Source organism: Aplidium turbinatum, chromosome 5 (assembly GCF_918807975.1).
Source record: "Aplidium turbinatum chromosome 5, kaAplTurb1.1, whole genome shotgun sequence".
Classification (NCBI taxonomy): domain Eukaryota; kingdom Metazoa; phylum Chordata; class Ascidiacea; order Aplousobranchia; family Polyclinidae; genus Aplidium; species Aplidium turbinatum.
In genome coordinates this window covers 29537766-29555689 of record NC_137476.1, presented here as the reverse complement: position 1 = coordinate 29555689, position 17924 = coordinate 29537766, and the positions used below count along the sequence as shown (strand labels likewise).

At 38.4% G+C, this 17924-nt stretch overlaps 1 protein-coding gene across 4 annotated transcripts in view; it reads left to right on the top strand.

Moving 5' to 3' along the window:
* Positions 1-15354, top strand: part of LOC145770675 (VWFA and cache domain-containing protein 1-like) — a 53113-nt gene extending 37759 nt beyond the window's left edge. For all 4 annotated transcript variants that reach the window (XM_082582369.1, XM_082582367.1, XM_082582368.1 and 1 more), the window contains 8 exons: positions 2320-2430; positions 4176-4301; positions 4703-4901; positions 5269-5454; positions 12199-12299; positions 13410-13519; positions 14354-14511; positions 15188-15354. In XM_082582369.1, the coding sequence (XP_082438495.1) occupies positions 2320-2430; positions 4176-4301; positions 4703-4901; positions 5269-5454; positions 12199-12299; positions 13410-13519; positions 14354-14511; positions 15188-15289 (1093 nt within the window). In that variant the 3' untranslated portion in view covers positions 15290-15354. The remainder of the gene's footprint in view (positions 1-2319; positions 2431-4175; positions 4302-4702; positions 4902-5268; positions 5455-12198; positions 12300-13409; positions 13520-14353; positions 14512-15187) is intronic.
* Positions 15355-17924: the final 2570 nt, after the last annotated feature.

The window sequence follows — 17924 nt, the reverse complement described above, 5'->3', positions numbered from 1 at the left end:
ACTGTTCTGCTTATAATGGGCGTGGCAATTTGTGTGTAATTTTTGTGGAAAAAGTATTTTGTCTTTTTGCCCCATGGGACATGCGTCCCGTCTTGCCCCAGATGTAGGGCAAGATGGAACAAATTAATTTGTTTTTGTTAGTTATAAGGTCATGCAATACTGACTGAGTCTCTATATCTTGCTGGTTGGTAGTGGTGTACAATAGGAATAACATGATACCAAAGTTAACGATATTGATAAAAAGGAATTCTGCAAAACATCAGTTAAAGTTAAGTGTCCCGTCCTGCCCCACCTTCACCTAACTATATTTAGCCACTTGTTTTCTCTGCAACAGGTAAAGTGTTTGATTGACGTTTGTCTATGAAATTGCGGCAGTGATCTACACTACATGACGTAATGTTTGTTTGTTTCTATTTTTCTTTCTTTTCTGGAATGGCAGGGAAGGACATGTCGGTAAAAGTGCAAGCAATGCATTCTGTTAACGCTAAAGGTGGGCGAGTTGGTCTTCTATTTTTTTCGTTTTCTTGTTTTCGTTGAATAAAGTTAATGTTTGGTTAGTTTTTCGCAAAATTAAAGTCACTTTTTTGAGTTTTTTAGGTTACAAAAAATCGCCCTACTTATAACATAGAATTCACAAAAAATCCTTGATATTTTAAATGGAACATGCAATTGCACCAAAAGCAATAACCAAATGATACTACCTCCAGGGAGCAATTGGAAAGTCTTACATATTATCATATTGTGTAAACATATTATGTAAGTAAACATATTACATATTAAACATATTATGTACATATTGTGTAAACTGTGCTCAATGTCCATACCTAATCTCCGGTTAAACAAGCCAAAATATGTCTTCTGGAAATGGGAAGATGACAGTTTGTCATAGCTATGATTGTAACAATTCAGACTCTTAGAAATTTCCTCAAATAGCAACACATTTGGCCGTGTTCTAGTAGGTCATGGCCGACGCCATTTCACAATCTGTAATTCAAGGTAGACAATGATTTTGCCGAAGTAAAAATATGCTAAAATGTAGAAGGTTGATACTGCTGCGCTGCTTTTTTTCAGTTCAATAAAATTTTCACACTCAATTAAAAAAAAGCTACCAAACAACCTTAGTTAGACCTATTCTTTTTTTAGATAAAGAACAAATTTTTGTTGAACAAAATTACACGATCAATCAAAAATAACATCTGCCTCCACTACGTTCTCAAACTACTTCAATTATTTTTCTTTTGATGAATCCCACACAACCAAGCCAAAAAACTCTGACTTCACTAAAACAAAGCTATCACCCAGTGCGCCTGCTTTGACCCTTTGACCAGACTGTCAATCAAACGCAGCACCAGCCTTCCCTGCTGCGTTTGACGTGACGGTTTCACTATGCCTATGGTTTCAGGCAAGCACAGTAAAACGCGCACGCGCAGTAAAAGTGCCGTAAAGATTGAAAAAAGAGCATGGAACAGCTGTATCTTCGGCGCCGTAGACGTTGTCACTTCCTTTATATTTGGCAGTCTTACTGGTTATGCTTTCTCAGTTGATGGTTTATCTTTAAAACAATTATCTTCAAATATAGAAGGCAACTTTTCTTTTAATGAACTAAATAACCTCTCAATTGCTTATGCAACATAATTCGATTGTGGAATATCTTGACTTCTTTTCAATAATTGCAACCATAAGCAAGCGGTAAAAACAAGGAAATCGAAGCGCTTGTTCTAAATTAAAGCAGTATTTCAATCCTACTTGCTAAGTCATTCTACTGTTCACTACTGTGTGTACGGACCAGGTCATTTTAGTATTTAATAGTTGAATTTTCTTTATTTGGCCTACCTACTAATTTTACCAAAACTATGAAGAAAAGAAACAAGAATATGGAGGTTTTGAACACTTATTGACTTTTTATCTATTTAAACTGTAATTTTTTCGTTTGTTTCGAGCCAGTTGTACTGCTATCAATTTATATTGTAATTTTTTCGTTTCTTTTCAGTTGTGCTCATGAGTCTTATTGGACAAAACCGCTGTTCAGCAACATAAATTATAGTTTTATTGAAATACTGTTGTGAGTGTTAGGCTAGCTAAATGACGTAAAGGTTTAGGCTTTAGAAAAAGCTATTGATTTATTTTCTTAGTGATTGCTTCTGTATTAAGTAGATCGCCCATTTGAGGAAGCGTCTTAGTACCAAATCGCCTTTTTCCAGTTAGCTTTACTCACTTTTGAAAAAAAAGGAAACCATGTTTTTTTTTGTCTGATATCTGTCGAGCTCTCAATTTTTTCTTCATTAAGAAAATAATTTTTTGCACTTCACACTGTTGCAGGTATCGACAAGCCATTGCAGCTCCAAACAAGATTGCCATATCCACCCCCTACTTTCTTCCTACTGCTGGAATCCATGTGGTGACAGTTTCTCATGCTTTGTTTATAAGAAGGTAAAGTTTCTGTGTCACGCATATCGAAAGTTTGGAAAAAGTGGTAACATAAGAATCAGCTTAACAGATCCACGAGTAATCAATCCATGCGTGTATTGTATTTAATTTACTTTAAACCGGAATATTTGATCATTAACACTATATAAGTTATGTGGTGTTCGTCGCTTATTAAATTCACAATCGCTTCGGACAGGCGGATTTGTAATGCGGATTCTGATATGGTGTGGTCCGTACAAGCGATGGCTTGAATAATGAACATGCGTGTGGTAGAAGACTCATTCGTGTCAAGAAAACCAAAAACAGAGTTTGTTGATTACCTCAGGTTTTGAAAATGCCTGCAGCGCAATAGCTGTGCTAACTGTACAATAATATTAAGAACACAACACCCTTATATACCATTTAAGCCCACTCCCATACAATTTGACTGCAAGACTGCGCATCAAAAATAATGTGCAATAACCGTTAGAATGATAGAGCTTCGGTAGAGAGTTTGTCTTGTTGAACCATAGGCATACGAAGCCGAGCAACGTGACGTAAAGGACAAGTGACGTCAAGTTTAACATCTTCAAGTTTAACAAACTTGAAGATGTTAAACTTGATTACGTTGCTCGGCTTCGTATGCCTATGGTTCAACCGTTAGAATCTAGATAAATAGACCGAAGGAAATGGATAAGATTGAAACTTCAGAAAAAATATCAACCGCAAATTGATCATTTCATCACCACCGATAATAATTAACTCAACTGTCTCTCATTTATTGTTTCTTTGTTTGTATACGATATTCAGTTTGCGCACATTATTGTTGTCATTTGTTATGTTGTATGATCGCTTGTGATAATAACGAAATACATCGGTTAAGGATGAACTACAGAAAAATGGAAGCAGGAAGCAGCAGTCTAAAAAGTTTAAATAATACACCGGATAAATTTTGTAACAGTAGTAATTCACTTCAATTTTATTTCTTTGCTGTATCAATAAATAAAAATTTATCGATATGCTAAGTTACTAGACATGACATTTATCGGGCATGTCCACCGCAAACGCGGAATTGAACATTTGGAAATAATGGGGCGATTTCCTGGTCAGAGGCACCGGGGGCGTCCACGTTTGGAAATCTTCAAAAATCTTTCAACATGGACAAACCAAGATTTTGTCAACTTAGTAAGAACTATGGACAATCGATCGTTGAGTAGACTCACGGTAGCCCACGCCTTATTCAGGCATGGCCGATGATGATGATGAAGTCACTAGAAACACTTTGCCTACTTGTCTTGAAGAATTGATTTGTGGTATAAAACATGAATATGGCGAGGAGAATGTTTGCGTTGCTCAAACTTGCATAACTTTTTGTCTGACTTTCCTCAGGAACTTGTGGACAAGCTATCATAATAATCATGCTTTTATTTGCGCCCATTGCGATAACATACAGAACACTGCGATTACAGATGCGATACAACAGATGACAGGAAGCAGCGAAGTCACATATAGTCTTCGAGTCAGCTGCTCCCTTTATTTAGGCTTGTCATGAAGTGTCTTAGCCGAGACACAGCGGCGTGCTCTGGAGCGGTGTCGAACCCACGTCCTTTCGAACGTCGCGCATACATTCTCACCACTCGACTACGCAGCCGGTTGTCAGACGAAAGTTATGCAGCTTCCAGCAATGACAAACCTTCAACTTACTTGTTTGCGTAGAACCACTGCGTTGATGAATAAACTTATTTTTGAAAAATGCTTTTTGTGCTCAGGAAGGGAAACAACAAAAGCGAGGAACCCGTTCTATTTGGTGTAACTGGCGCGGATATCCAGCTGAAATATTTCATTGAAACCATTACTGACTTGTACCCAAACAATGATTCAACTGTTTCTCGCAAGTAGATTATGTTGCTAGACTCTTAGTCTTAGTCATTCGTGATTATAAAATAATCCACCAGAAAAAGTAATCAGATGTTATTGCAGCCAAAATATCTTTATGTTGACTTTCTGCAAAACTTTTAATGCAACGGTTGCTGCCCAAATGCCAGAAAAATACAGTATATGCATAACTTCTAATGAATGTGATCAATTTTTTGCTATTTTCCACTGACACTACAAAATATGTAAACAGTTACATATCCATATCTTATCATACAATGTCATACCATGCAAATTGTTATTTTATATTCTCATGATATTGCTTCTCTTGGATTGTCCACCCTGGTTAGTTGCAAAAGTTTGTTTACTTAACGTACTTTATGTTGAGATGATCAAAGCAATTCTGCTCTCTTTTGATTAGAACATATCTCATGGATTCTGGTGGAGATTTGATTTATGACGAAAGTTTTGATAAACTTTCACAAGAGAATGTGCTCGTGAAAGCTACGCATTTGGCCGAAGTTGAGCCAGAAATTACAAGCGTGTTGATAATGCGAGGAATCCTTCAACGAATAAGTTGCTCACTTCTCGAATCTAGCTTAGTAAAACACTCCTACAAGGTTGCGATTGCTTCTATAGGCTATATGTATTTTTGCCATGTTCAACGTAGTAGTAGTAGTAGATGGTGCCGAAATACTATAATAGTAGTAGTAGCCTACGCATCATAAAAACATTAAGTCTGTCCTGCAATGAAATTCTTACATTTTGCAAATCGTTGTAAAGGCTATAACTTTGTTCTGTTAGTTTGATGTATTGGTTAGCTTTGTTTTGAACACCACTCACCGCGTTTGAACTGAGCAACATTGAAATGAAGAAACTTGAAATGTGAAGTTTAGCTTTACGAGATTAATAAAATAATAATTTCTGAGCCTCCAAAATTTCGTTGCATAATTGTAGCAATAGTTCTGACACTTTTTTTCATCATAGATGTCGATGAACGAAACAGCCTTCAACTTCAGCTACAAAGTGGGAGGAATCTATTTACATGACGCTGTGGTTATTCCAGTTCCAAAAACAAATGGATTTTTGGTGTTTAAATACATACTAGAGTTTGATGTTCAGAGATTGCATGTTGAAAGCGGGCATGCTCAATTGTGTCAATGTTCTTCGAAGGTATGGTGAAATCAACAATCTCATTGTTTTGAACTGATAGTCTCAACAATGATCAGCAAAAATCGACTTAATGAAACTCTCAGTTAAAAATTTCAATACTAAAATTTCTTAGAAAATGTGTCCTAATGATATTACGTCCAACCATGACTACGTATAGATACGGCCTAATTAGTCACATTCTGCAAAGTTTTCCAGATTTTGCTAAATTTTGGTAACTGTCTCAATGAAATTTTATAAAAAAATTATTTTTACTTTTTCTTTGCTGTCTTCCCCAGATGACAAAATAGGTTTTAACATTTCAGGAGTTGAAAAACAAACCAAATTTGATTCATAAAATATCAGTAAGTAAGACTGTTAACCACTCGTTAACAGTCTGATTGGACGTTTGTTAATTTTTTCTCTTTTTCTACTGCTTCTTTAAGGCAACAAATAGCTTTTATATTCAAATTTCATATATTCAAACAAAAAGTAAAAAAAAAATTTAGAAAATTTCAGTCAGACAGTAGCGCTAATCAAATCCGCAAAATGTGACAAGTCAGGCCGCATCTCCAGGTGGCCATTTCTAGCACATACAGTTTATGTAGGCCTATCTAGGCCTATATATCAACTACTGGTCACAGCGGTAAACCATAATCTCTTCTTGGGAAAATTGTAACGTAAGATTCCCAAATCCGTTCGTCTGCATGCAATGACCCAAAAATAAACACACTTTCGAAACGTCTATTCAAAAGTGTATTCCAGTAAAATTAGCCCGAGGCTATCGAAATGACTGGTGCAACGCCGTACACCTAAAAACTGTCACTACAATACAAATTACTTGGATAAAAGACGGAACTTTTGTCTAGCTAGCAAGCACTAAGCCAACAGTAAAATGTGCGGCCAACTTTCAAACAATCATTTTACGAATGACCAGAATAGATATCAATATCTCAAATTCACGTAGAAAGTAACTGTGACGCAATAAATGAAAGACAATTATGAAGTCATTCCAACAGGTGTTTAAAGCTGATGTAATATTTCCTGTTTAAACAGGCCCAAACAAGTCCAAACAAGTTTGACACAAGTCTATGAACGATGGTGCAATTTTGGCACATTTTCTAGCAACTTCCATGACGTAATATTCAGTAGACTTGAACGGTTTTATATGACGTTTGATTTGTACAGAGATTGGCCGTAACATAGCGGCCCCTAGTTATGACAGTCTAACATGGCATAACTAAAAAAGAATTGAAGGACAATCGTGAGCCAATGAATAAAACACACGATACACAAATTTTTTGAATCACTCACGTTTAAGTTAATACGCAAATACAAAGGGCATGCAAAGAATGAACAGCAATAAGAATAAACACGACGATACATGAAATTGGTACCATAGGTACACGCTAAATGACGCTATATACAATAGTTGCGATAATAACCGACTGTTCCGGGCTCAGACAAGGGTCGGCCACCGCAGACAAAACCAGGCTCAAACCCTAACACTTAGGTGTTCTTTACGGGGGCGAGGCACGAAATATCCCTCAACACGTAGTCTACTTTCACTTTCCCCGTACTCTCATCATAGTTGCAGACGGCAACTTTGGCTCTACGAACCACAGGCTTCCCTTTCCTAATTTGTGGAACTACCTCATGCACCCTCCCAAGTTGATACTTCCCACGTTTACCAATGTCTTGGAGAGAACCTACCACTACAAGTTGACCAGGCTCCAAATTCTCGGCCATTTTTAGCCATTTTTTCCGGCCCTGAAGACCTGGCAAGTAAAAATCGATCCATTTATTCCAAAACTGCTGAGAAAGTGACAAATTGAACCGATAATCCCTTCTTAATTGGTCACGATCATGTGGTTGCCCAACAGCACAGTATGGGTCTAAGTATGGGGTCAAAAGTGAGGCAGGGGTGATGACAGTAAAATCCCTAGGGTCGTCACTCAAAGGTACCAAAGGGCGTTCGTTCACGATCCGAACGGCACTGCCTGTGTACGTAAGCAGTTCAATAAAATTGGGCTTACGAATTGAAGAGTCCAAAATGTGAAAAAAGTATTTGGTCACATCAGCCATGAAACCAAATCTTTCAAGCCGAAATCTAGCCAAGACATCTGCCAGAGGGTTTAACAAGTCAGACAATTCAGGACAAGAAGACATTACATCATTTACACAAGTTCCTCGGAATTCAGATTGTTTTAAAGCCTTCTTCTTTAAATCAGCAGCTCTATCTGACGCCAACACAAAATTGTTAGGTAAATCAATATCTTCCTTCAACGGAACAGGTATCTCAAATCGACCATCTTTCAACTCAATATTCGGTTCGACAAGTTCTCTAGCCAAAATATCATTGCGAGACAATTCACAGGTTTCATTTTGCAAAGTCAAATCCTGAATGACTTTATTCAGGTCTGCTATTTCCATATCACGAGACTGAATTTTACGCTGAAAGCCAGAGATGACATCCGACTCTGAAGACGTCTGCACTCTGCACACTTTAGCAACGCTTTCAACTAAGGGTGACTTACCACCACAAGCCAACCAACCGAGAGGAGTGAGCAAAGCATGCGGTTCACTACGATTGTCACCAACACGCTCTTCTTTTGCACACATCAAATAAGCGTTGTCGTTGCCAATCAGTACATCTACAGTACTACAATCATTCAAATGAAACATATTCACGTCATGAAAATGACGGAAACCACTTAAATCTTGTTTATGGGGTAAAGTTTTAACATCGTCAGCCCAAGCTGGGTTAACCACCGAGGTTATATCACAAAACAGTTCATCAGTCTCTAACGACTGGATGTTGAGTTTAACAAGGTCAGCACAAGTAGGTTTCTGACCAGCCAGAGTATCCATTTTAAACGACGCTTTATCATACGGTTTAAGACCAAGTTCGCACACCAAGTCACCCGAAACAAAGGTCAACTGCGAACCAGGATCATGCTGACAATACACCAACTTCGATTTGCCAGTCATTGGATTCAAAACACGAGCAGCAGTAACGCGGTTAAACGCTGCTTTAACATTTCCAATCTTAACATTACGCACAGGAACTCTGGCACCAGCCTCATCTTTACCGACCAAATCCAGAGAATCACGTGACGTCACATAAAAATCATGCAGAAGAAAATAGTGTTTCCTATCGTTGGTAGGTCCACACTTACGACAGTTATTTGCATGATTACAGTCTCTAACCATATGCTGGCGCAAACAATTCAAGCATTTGCCAGCTTTCACAATGACATCTCTCCGATCTTTAGGTGTCAAGCGCAAAAATTCTTTACAATTAGACAAAAAATGATATTCAACTTGACCACGTGACGAACAACAAAAACACGCCGGTATGTCACTATGTCTGGCCACACCGCCGCGCGGTGCGCCAACAGCAGTCGAGTACTGCGAACTCCCTGAAATCACATTATCATGGGGTTTTACCGACGTCTGCCTAACCGGACATGAAGGCAATTTTCCTTTGCCAAACTTTTTAAAATGCTGCGACTCACCAGAATCGCCCATTAGCATAATGCTAAAATCAGTCGACTTGCGCGTTTCCTCCCGTACTACAAAATCAAACAAACTCTGAAAAGTAGGTTCCTCAGTGCTACCATACTGATCACCTAAAAAGTCAAGATAACGCTGCTTAGCGTCAAACGGGAGTCGTTTAGCCAAATCCAAAACAAAACGTCCTTCTAATTTATCACGCTGACCATAAGCTTTCGCGTAAAGCAAACACTGCGACAATTCATCTTTAAACTCTTTGAAATCACTGGAAGAGATAGAAGTCAATTTGCTACCATAGCGATACTTTCTAATTTCTGGTTCTGCGAAAAGACCTCCACGAACTCCAAAACGTTGGGACAAGCGAGCTAACGACATTTCTATCCTGTCTTCCTCTGACAAGCCAGGAGTGTCAGAAACCAAATTAGCAATCGTTTGTGCAGCTGTTCTAACACAAGCTGCTTGCAACAAAGTCAAACGAGTTCCCTTAAAGGGCGAAGCTGCCATCAAGGCCATAACACGATTTTTAAAGAAGACAAATGGCATATTATTACCATCGTAACCAATCAAGGCCGCCTTATCGAAGAACGTCCTACTATTTTGGTATTCAAAAAAGCAATCCTGCTGTTGAGAACTCGATTTAGCGGGAGAAGACAAGCTATATCCCTTAATGGGCTGAGTGGGCTCAGTCACATGCACAGCCCGATCACGATCCTCACATACGTTAAAATCAGGAGACACGATACGCCTCTCACAACCACCCAAATTACGTGTAGCTGGGCGATCAAAAACTAGCGGCGCTGAAAACTTTGAAGGGGGCAAAGCATTACTGCTAATGGCGGCCCCGTGACCTGTACGCTCTGGGGGAGGAGTTCGGTTGTAGTTTGCAGACCTTGGCTCTACAGCCTTCGGAAGACCCTTAGCCGCGGCCCCGAGACCTCCTGAAACAGCTGGAAAACATGTGGATTGTACAGGTCCACTTACAGATTGAACAGGCGTCTGGAAAAGGTTAGGTAAATTAAACTGCGATTGATGTTCACTTCTGGAATGCCTAGAAGAGCCCTTCCTAGAGCTACGCCGGGAGCCCAACTCAGAACGATATTCAGCTAAAGCTACCTCCTTACGTTGTTCAGCCCTCAACTGTGCGTCTTTGAGTGCGAACTCAGCAGCTCTCGCTTCGGCTTTCGCGGCAGCCTCAGCTCGTACGGCCTCAGCTCTCGCGGCGGCCTCAGCAGCTCTCGCTTCGGCCTCAACTCGTATGGTCTCAGCTCTCGCGGCGGCCTCGGCAGCTCTCGCTTCGGCCTCAGCAGCTCTTGCTTCGGCCTCGGCTTGGATCTGGAGCTCCTCTCGTCTTAGCTGTAGGTTAATTTGTGCAACTATCCGTGACGAGCTCTCAGACATCCTAGTGCTTACATTTGAGGCGCTATCCTCAGGATGTATGTCAGCATCTAACCTATCTGAGAAATCACTTTCTTTTTGTTCGAAGTTATTTTTTAACGAGTTAAATTCGGGATCTACCCTATCACGAAGTTCTGCCAAGATTGCAGAGTTAACAATTTTACTCAAAAGAGCATGGAAATGCCTTAATTCCTCTTCTAAAGTAGATAACTTAGATCTAAAAATTAACAGTTCTTGCTTATCACTCAAAGAACCTAGGGCTACAGAAAGTTTCCCAATTTGAGTCAAAATATCCCGTCTAAGATGCCGGGCCTCTCGAACTGACTTAGCCTCATCGTTAATGGGTCCCTCCCCAGAATGGCCTGCCCGACCGCAAAGAACATCATCAGGCTTAAACTCAGTCGAGTCGACGGCGGTCGAGTCCCTGTCACCACCGAGTGTAGACATATTAAATGTTAGGGCTAAATTTAACAATTAAAAAATTAAGTTACACAAACACACAAAATTACAGTAGTTATAAAAAACTTAACTGCAAAGACCGTAAAAATACAAAAAAGAATTTAAATGCACGATACCGTAGCTGTACGAGTATGTGAAGTCCAAACGTCCACAAAACTTGCTTGGATTCTTCCACTTGAATCTTCAAGCACAGATGGATTGCCTTTAATCTTCTTTCTTGCCAATAAATGTCAAAGTTATTTTTCTTCTGTACCAAACTGAGAAGAAATGTCTTTACTTTTTAGCTTAAAGTTCTTCAGTTGCCTACCGAGAAGAAATGTCTTTAATTTTCTTTGCTTCTTTAGACTACCAACCAATAAGATCTTCTTTTATTATTTCTTTGCTTCTAAGTGCTTCTGTGCCAAACACTAGACAGAGAATCGTCTTTTATTTTTTTATGGTCACAGCGGTAAACCATAATCTCTTCTTGGGAAAATTGTAACGTAAGATTCCCAAATCCGTTCGTCTGCATGCAATGACCCAAAAATAAACACACTTTCGAAACGTCTATTCAAAAGTGTATTCCAGTAAAATTAGCCCGAGGCTATCGAAATGACTGGTGCAACGCCGTACACCTAAAAACTGTCACTACAATACAAATTACTTGGATAAAAGACGGAACTTTTGTCCAGCTAGCAAGCACTAAGCCAACAGTAAAATGTGCGGCCAACTTTCAAACAATCATTTTACGAATGACCAGAATAGATATCAATATCTCAAATTCACGTAGAAAGTAACTGTGACGCAATAAATGAAAGACAATTATGAAGTCATTCCAACAGGTGTTTAAAGCTGATGTAATATTTCCTGTTTAAACAGGCCCAAACAAGTCCAAACAAGTTTGACACAAGTCTATGAACGATGGTGCAATTTTGGCACATTTTCTAGCAACTTCCATGACGTAATATTCAGTAGACTTGAACGGTTTTATATGACGTTTGATTTGTACAGAGATTGGCCGTAACAACTACATGCTACATTAGGACTACACTAAGTCACGTAACTAAAAGTTTGAATATTTGAAATTTTGCATTATTAATTAGTTTTACTTAAGGTAGCCTACAGCAAAGTTACTCTCTAGTCTCTGCCAAATCTCTATCCATATTTGTTGAAAAACTATATTTAGTATAGCCTACCGGTAAAGTAATTGCAAAGATAAAACGCAACAGTTAGCCTACAAACAAAGTGCTTAATGTTGCAAGAAGAGCCTGAACATTTATAGCAAACAGCCAAACACTAACACGGACAAGTTTTGAGTACCGTATTTAATGTTATTTTGCATGCATCGAATTAATTTAATGTATGTACGTAGGCTAGTACATCTGATGTTGCCTGAGAATATACTGTTTGTTGTTGCAGAGATGCAGAACTTCTTGGACAAAAATAGATGAATGTGAGTGTCCCTGCGAAGCCACTAATCCTCATTACGATCCATGCAATAACGAATACAGTCGATCAAGGTAAAAACAACACATTCAGATTCCGCTTAATGAAGCGAAGCTTTTACATGATGATAAAGCTGAATATAAATAATGCGGTTACTAAATGAAGCTAAATCAAAACTCAGTTATTCAAAAGACAAACTTTAATTTTGCTTTGAAGATGATTCATTGGTTAAAGCTACACTAGGTCGCTTTTCATCTGAATCTCAAACACAGTAGTGACTTTTGTCTGCTGGTACCAGCAATAAACAAACTTTTTCTTGCCATGTTCAAATTGTTTGCCAAAGTTATTTTCTTTTCTTTTTTCTTAGACTTTATCTGCGTTGCTTTTTATTGAGAACCCTTTGTGCTGGCGGTGATAAAGCGGCATAGGGCTATACAGCCCCAAACACGGCGCTGTTTGCATGGGTTACTGATCGCTGTTGTCAGCAATGAGCCACTAGGATAGTTGATAGCAATAACAAAGAAGTTATTTGAAACAATATTTTTTGTGAATTTCACAAAGAGAAAGATGTAAAACTGTGGCTCTCCTGTAATAAAACCTCGTTTCGGTGGATTTTAAAACAAACATTTTTATCAATGAACTGCCATGCAATGAAGAACGTGTTATGACTGTTAAAAAATATTCTTATGATGTTCGGCTATAGTTTTAAAAATGATGTCTTGAGAGAGTGGATTGATGTACTTGCGTTGTAATGGTCTGAGATGGTTTGGACATATTGAACGAATGAATGAGAACAATTTGACAAAGCAAGTTTGAAATGAGGCAGTGACGAAAAAATGAGAAAAAGAAGACCAAAAAAAACGTGGGAAGACACTGTGCAGGATAACCTGACAAAAAGAAATTTGAAAATTATAGATGCCAGCAACAGATGCCAACAAGAGATGCGCAGGAGTTGTTGGTCAAACAATTGGTCGACCCTGATGTTTCGAGATAAAGACCAGGCTTTTTTTAAAGCAAAATAGAGAGAAAGTTCAGCCATAGTTGATTCAATGTTGAGAAATAATATTCACAGTTTACTTTAATGTAGGTTATTGTAAACTGTAAAGTTATTGCTTTTAAATCGTTTAGAGTAGATTTGGACAAGTTTTTTTTAATGTGAAATTACCATTGTTTCTTCATTGTAGCCCACCACCCTGCTTTCCACTTAATACCTCCTCCATCACTTCCATTCCAATTAAAGCATCGTTTGAAAATCTTCCAGTGTGTTTCCGGCTATTTGACCCAAACGATGCAGGTCAATAACCTTACGCTATTGTGCTTTTAAAACTTACCAAAAATACTGTTATCTATAAATACTGTAGGCTACAGTATACAACTGTACAGGGTCGTTAGGCCACTCGGCATGCGACAACTCAGAAAGTACATTTCAAACTCCATGCTATTTCCAAGTCAGCAAATAAGATTTTCACCCAGCATCGGACTTGCTTGGTCATCGCTTGCTAAACTGAATTTGCTGACTTGTGACATTTCAAGTTTCGGCTTGCTCAGTTATTCCTTCTCTGTTTCATCATTCACCAAAACTTAAGCCACTTGCTGAAATGTTGCTAGATCAGTTGTCACTTGCTCAGTTGTCGCTTGCTCAATTCACAACTGCTGACTTGTAGGAGACTCTAAACATAGTGATCTTTCTTCTGTTTTGTGGCGGTGTGCAGTCATTTTCATCAGCCAGTAATCACTGACATTTGAAGTCTAAACGTTATTTACGATGCAATCAATGCAAGCTAAGCTACAGTGAATAATTGTCTAGAGTTCTTTAACCTACTGTAAGTTCCGATATTTTGTTGTTTAGTCGTTCTGAAAATTGATCATTTTTAGCCAGGCACTGTGTTTCTTGAGTTTGGTAATCAGAAAAAATAAACAGGCTACCGCCCCGTGTTGAATTAACATGGAATTCATATCCTATGTTTCGTGCTTTTCTTTACTTTTTATTTTCATAAACGGATCACTTTGGTGATTGGTTTATGAAAATAACGTCTACTTGGAGAGGTCCATTGTGTGAAACGTTTCAAGATTGTTAATTTGAACTCTTAAAAATTCGAAAATAAAAACGCTAAAATGTTATCGACAGGACCCAGTTCAACCGTAATCATAGTGGCTGCGTCTTTGTCGTTAGTGGTTGTCTTGGCTATTGCATTTGGTTTACTTGTCATACGGTACAAGCAACGGCAGAGGAAAATTGCAGCAACAAAAAGATTTAAAACTGCCTTCAAAAGGCAAAATCGAAAAGTAAGAGTAGCCTACTCTTGTTTGCATCCGTCTGAGTTCGATTTCAAGCGTGGGTTAATTCCAAGTAGCCCACCAAACGTATGGTACCGATTCTATCAACTTACATTGACAAAGTAGGCTAGCGTTTTGACTGCCACATCATGTGTAAGGTAGGTGGGTCCCATACTTGAATCTAAGCATTGGGGGATGAGAAGATAAGGTTCTTATTATACTAAGCCATCGGCATTAACGAGAGTATGGTGGCCAGTTCCTTTCTCTCGGCCGCCTTTACTTCAGCAATTACGCCAACCAAATTTATTACACCCTGGGTAGAGGGGAGCGGTGTTTTTCAACAACCAGCTTAAGCCGGGAGTCGAACCAGGATTGCATGATTGGAAAGCGAGCGCCATCATGTGTAAGATAAGAAATTAAGTGCTGATCGCGTAGTTGCTAAAAAATCCTGCCTTTTTGTATTATGGAAAACCTAAGTTATGTTATTCAATAAGCTCATAAAAAAATGTTTGAGTGAATATTTTCCAGATTGTTTAATAACTTACTCATTATTGTGCATTTTTGCTAATATGGAACACTTAGGCTACGGTACCTCTCTTTTCTCTTTAGATCGTTGAACCCAGGTATTAAACTTACGTTCCTTGTTATCTCAAGTAACGTTTTAATATATTTTATTTTTCAACAGAAAAGAAGAACAAAACGAAGCAAATCGAGACGTAGCATTGCAATGTGGTTGAGAAAAATAAGCCAATCTTTTGGGGCGTCTAAAAGTGACATATCAATCTGAGGTCATGACAACAATACTAACAGAGAACAAAGTTTTTTCTTATGATAAATACAATAAAATCTATGAATGAGCTCTCTCCCGAGTGAAAAACATTTCAACGATTGGTTGTAATCATGGATCACGGAATTATAAGGGTATGAATTTCCGTCTTATCCGACAACCGACTTTACCGATGCAGCCCACCGCGTGATCCAACATTAATTACTGGTTAACCGAGGTTATGAATGCAAAAGTTGGACTACTCTCGTAAAGCCATATTCAAATACTCTAATCCTTTTAATTCCGTGACCCATGTTAAGCTATGATCTACAGCCTAGCCTACAGTGCCTAGTGCCTACTTATATGATCTACCCTTAAAGTACAAGCCAAGATCAGGCAATGGTGGTGCAGCAAAACATTTCATGCTGCAATAACCTCTTGACAGACAAATTACCATACGCAAAGGTGGACATCCGCTACTTTGAAAGCAGCGCACTATCCGCTACTTGGGCTGAAGTATCTCCCGCTACTAATAGATGAAAGTAGCGCGGGCTACCGCTACCTTTGTCTTAAATTAATAAGAAAGCACTTTGTGACGTCAAAATCACCTTGAAAACGAATGACATCATTCGTCTACACTGCCATTGCAACGTCGTTATAGAAAACACGTTCTAGGTGAAATTGATTGTTTGCATCTCTCAAAAGCACGAGCTTTTCAGAATGCGAGTCGCTGAACCCTGCCCCCTTTGGTACGTCTTTTCCAACGGAAAGAAAAGCGAAAGGGGTATTGTAATTGTAGCGGCATTATTTAAAGATTGGCCACCCATATAAGCTACAGCTGCAGTAGTGCAACAGCATCCCGCGCACGGTAGCGGTGAGGATGAAAAGTGAACAGCGTCTATACAGTATTCTTCGTAGTAGTTTATTGCGATAAAACAAGCCAACTTGAAACATCAAAACAAAAGAGAGTAAGACAGTTAGCAAATTTAAGCCAACCACCGAGTGCAAAACTGATTGAAAGCAATCTTGAAACTGAAGCCCGTAACGAGAGTTTTTACAGTTGGAGCATTGCCTACTGATCATCTTGAAACTATTGAAACTACTTTTCTATCTTCGACTGCGTGGTAAAACTTCAGTTAAAACGTATACCAAACTTACATATTGAAAACCAACTCATTCCAAAACTTACATACCAAAAGTTAACACCTGCTAATTTTCATACTCTAGAATTAAGAAGCCGGAGGTTGCAGCTTAAGAACCGGATTCTAGATTTCAACGGTTATAGGCGAATTCTTCGTAAACAATTCTTCGTAAAGCAATTCTTCGTAAGCAATTCTTCGTAAAACAATTGTTCGTAAACAGTTGTTGGTGAAATGAAATCCGTAAAAGAATTTTTCGTAAAGCGTTTCTTCGTATACATCAAATCTCCATTCAGTGCCGGTTATTGGGGTGTGCGAACCGTGCGATCGCACAGGGCCCGCAAATTAGGGGGCCCGCAATTTATTCAGAAAATGCAGTAATTTTTGTCATGTATTATACAATGGAAAAAATTCAATTCGATTCCCAAGCAAGTACCGGTATCCTTGAAGTCAGTTGCGGCTTTAGGGTAAGGCAAGTGCTGAGATTGTCACGTCGGGCCACCTTTACATGCTTTTAGGCCCCCCATGACATTTCACCATGTGCCAAATAGTTAACATGGCAGTGTGACAACATAATTTCGTTTTGTGGCAATTGGATTTATATAGAATACATGTTACTTTCTATGCAAAACCATTGTTATTATGCCATATATATGGTATGTAGTTTTAAAACTAATCATTTAAAGGGCCCGGATTTTTAAAACGCCATGTATCAAATCACTTAATGTTCTATGAATTCTGGAAACTTCACTCTTGTGAAAATTTAAATGTATGTTACTTCCAGTACTAAACTATCATTATTATGCCCTATGCATGTAATTTTTAAAATCTAATATTGAGGGGCCCAGGTTTTTTCAAAACGCCATTACCAAATGTTTAACATTGCTCAGTGACAACAGAAACCAAAACTTTCAATCTTGTGGCAACTGTGTTTAGATACATGTTACTTCCACTCCAGTACAGTACTAAAATGTCATTGTTATTCCATGGGTTGAAAAATAACATTTAAGGGGCCCGGATCTTTTCAAATTGTTTCAAGTTGATTGCTCTGTAGTACCCAACCTAAACAATTTTTAAATCTTAATACACCGGTACTTGTTATTGTACTTAAATACAGTTTGTGCAGTAGGCTACATTGTACATTTAATCATTGTTTGGATTTTTTTACTGAATAATAATATAATCCTGTGATTGATTGATGATATACCAATGTAATTTTTGTACCAGCAAAGGTTGTTGAACTCAATAATAGAGTACCATTAGTGATTTATCTATTAGCTATGCCTAATCATTGTAAAAGTGGAGCAAAGAAAAAAAGGATTTAAAAAAAGAGTTGTTGAGCAGTTATACAACGTATTCTTCAATTTCTAAGTTTTTAAAATATAGGCCTACTAGTTGCAGTAAATGCAGTAATGACACCAGTGAATCTATTTCTTTGACAACATCTTAAATGATGACACTACTGGTGGTAACAGATTAATTCCACTAAATTCTGAGGTCAGCTTTGCCTTATTCAA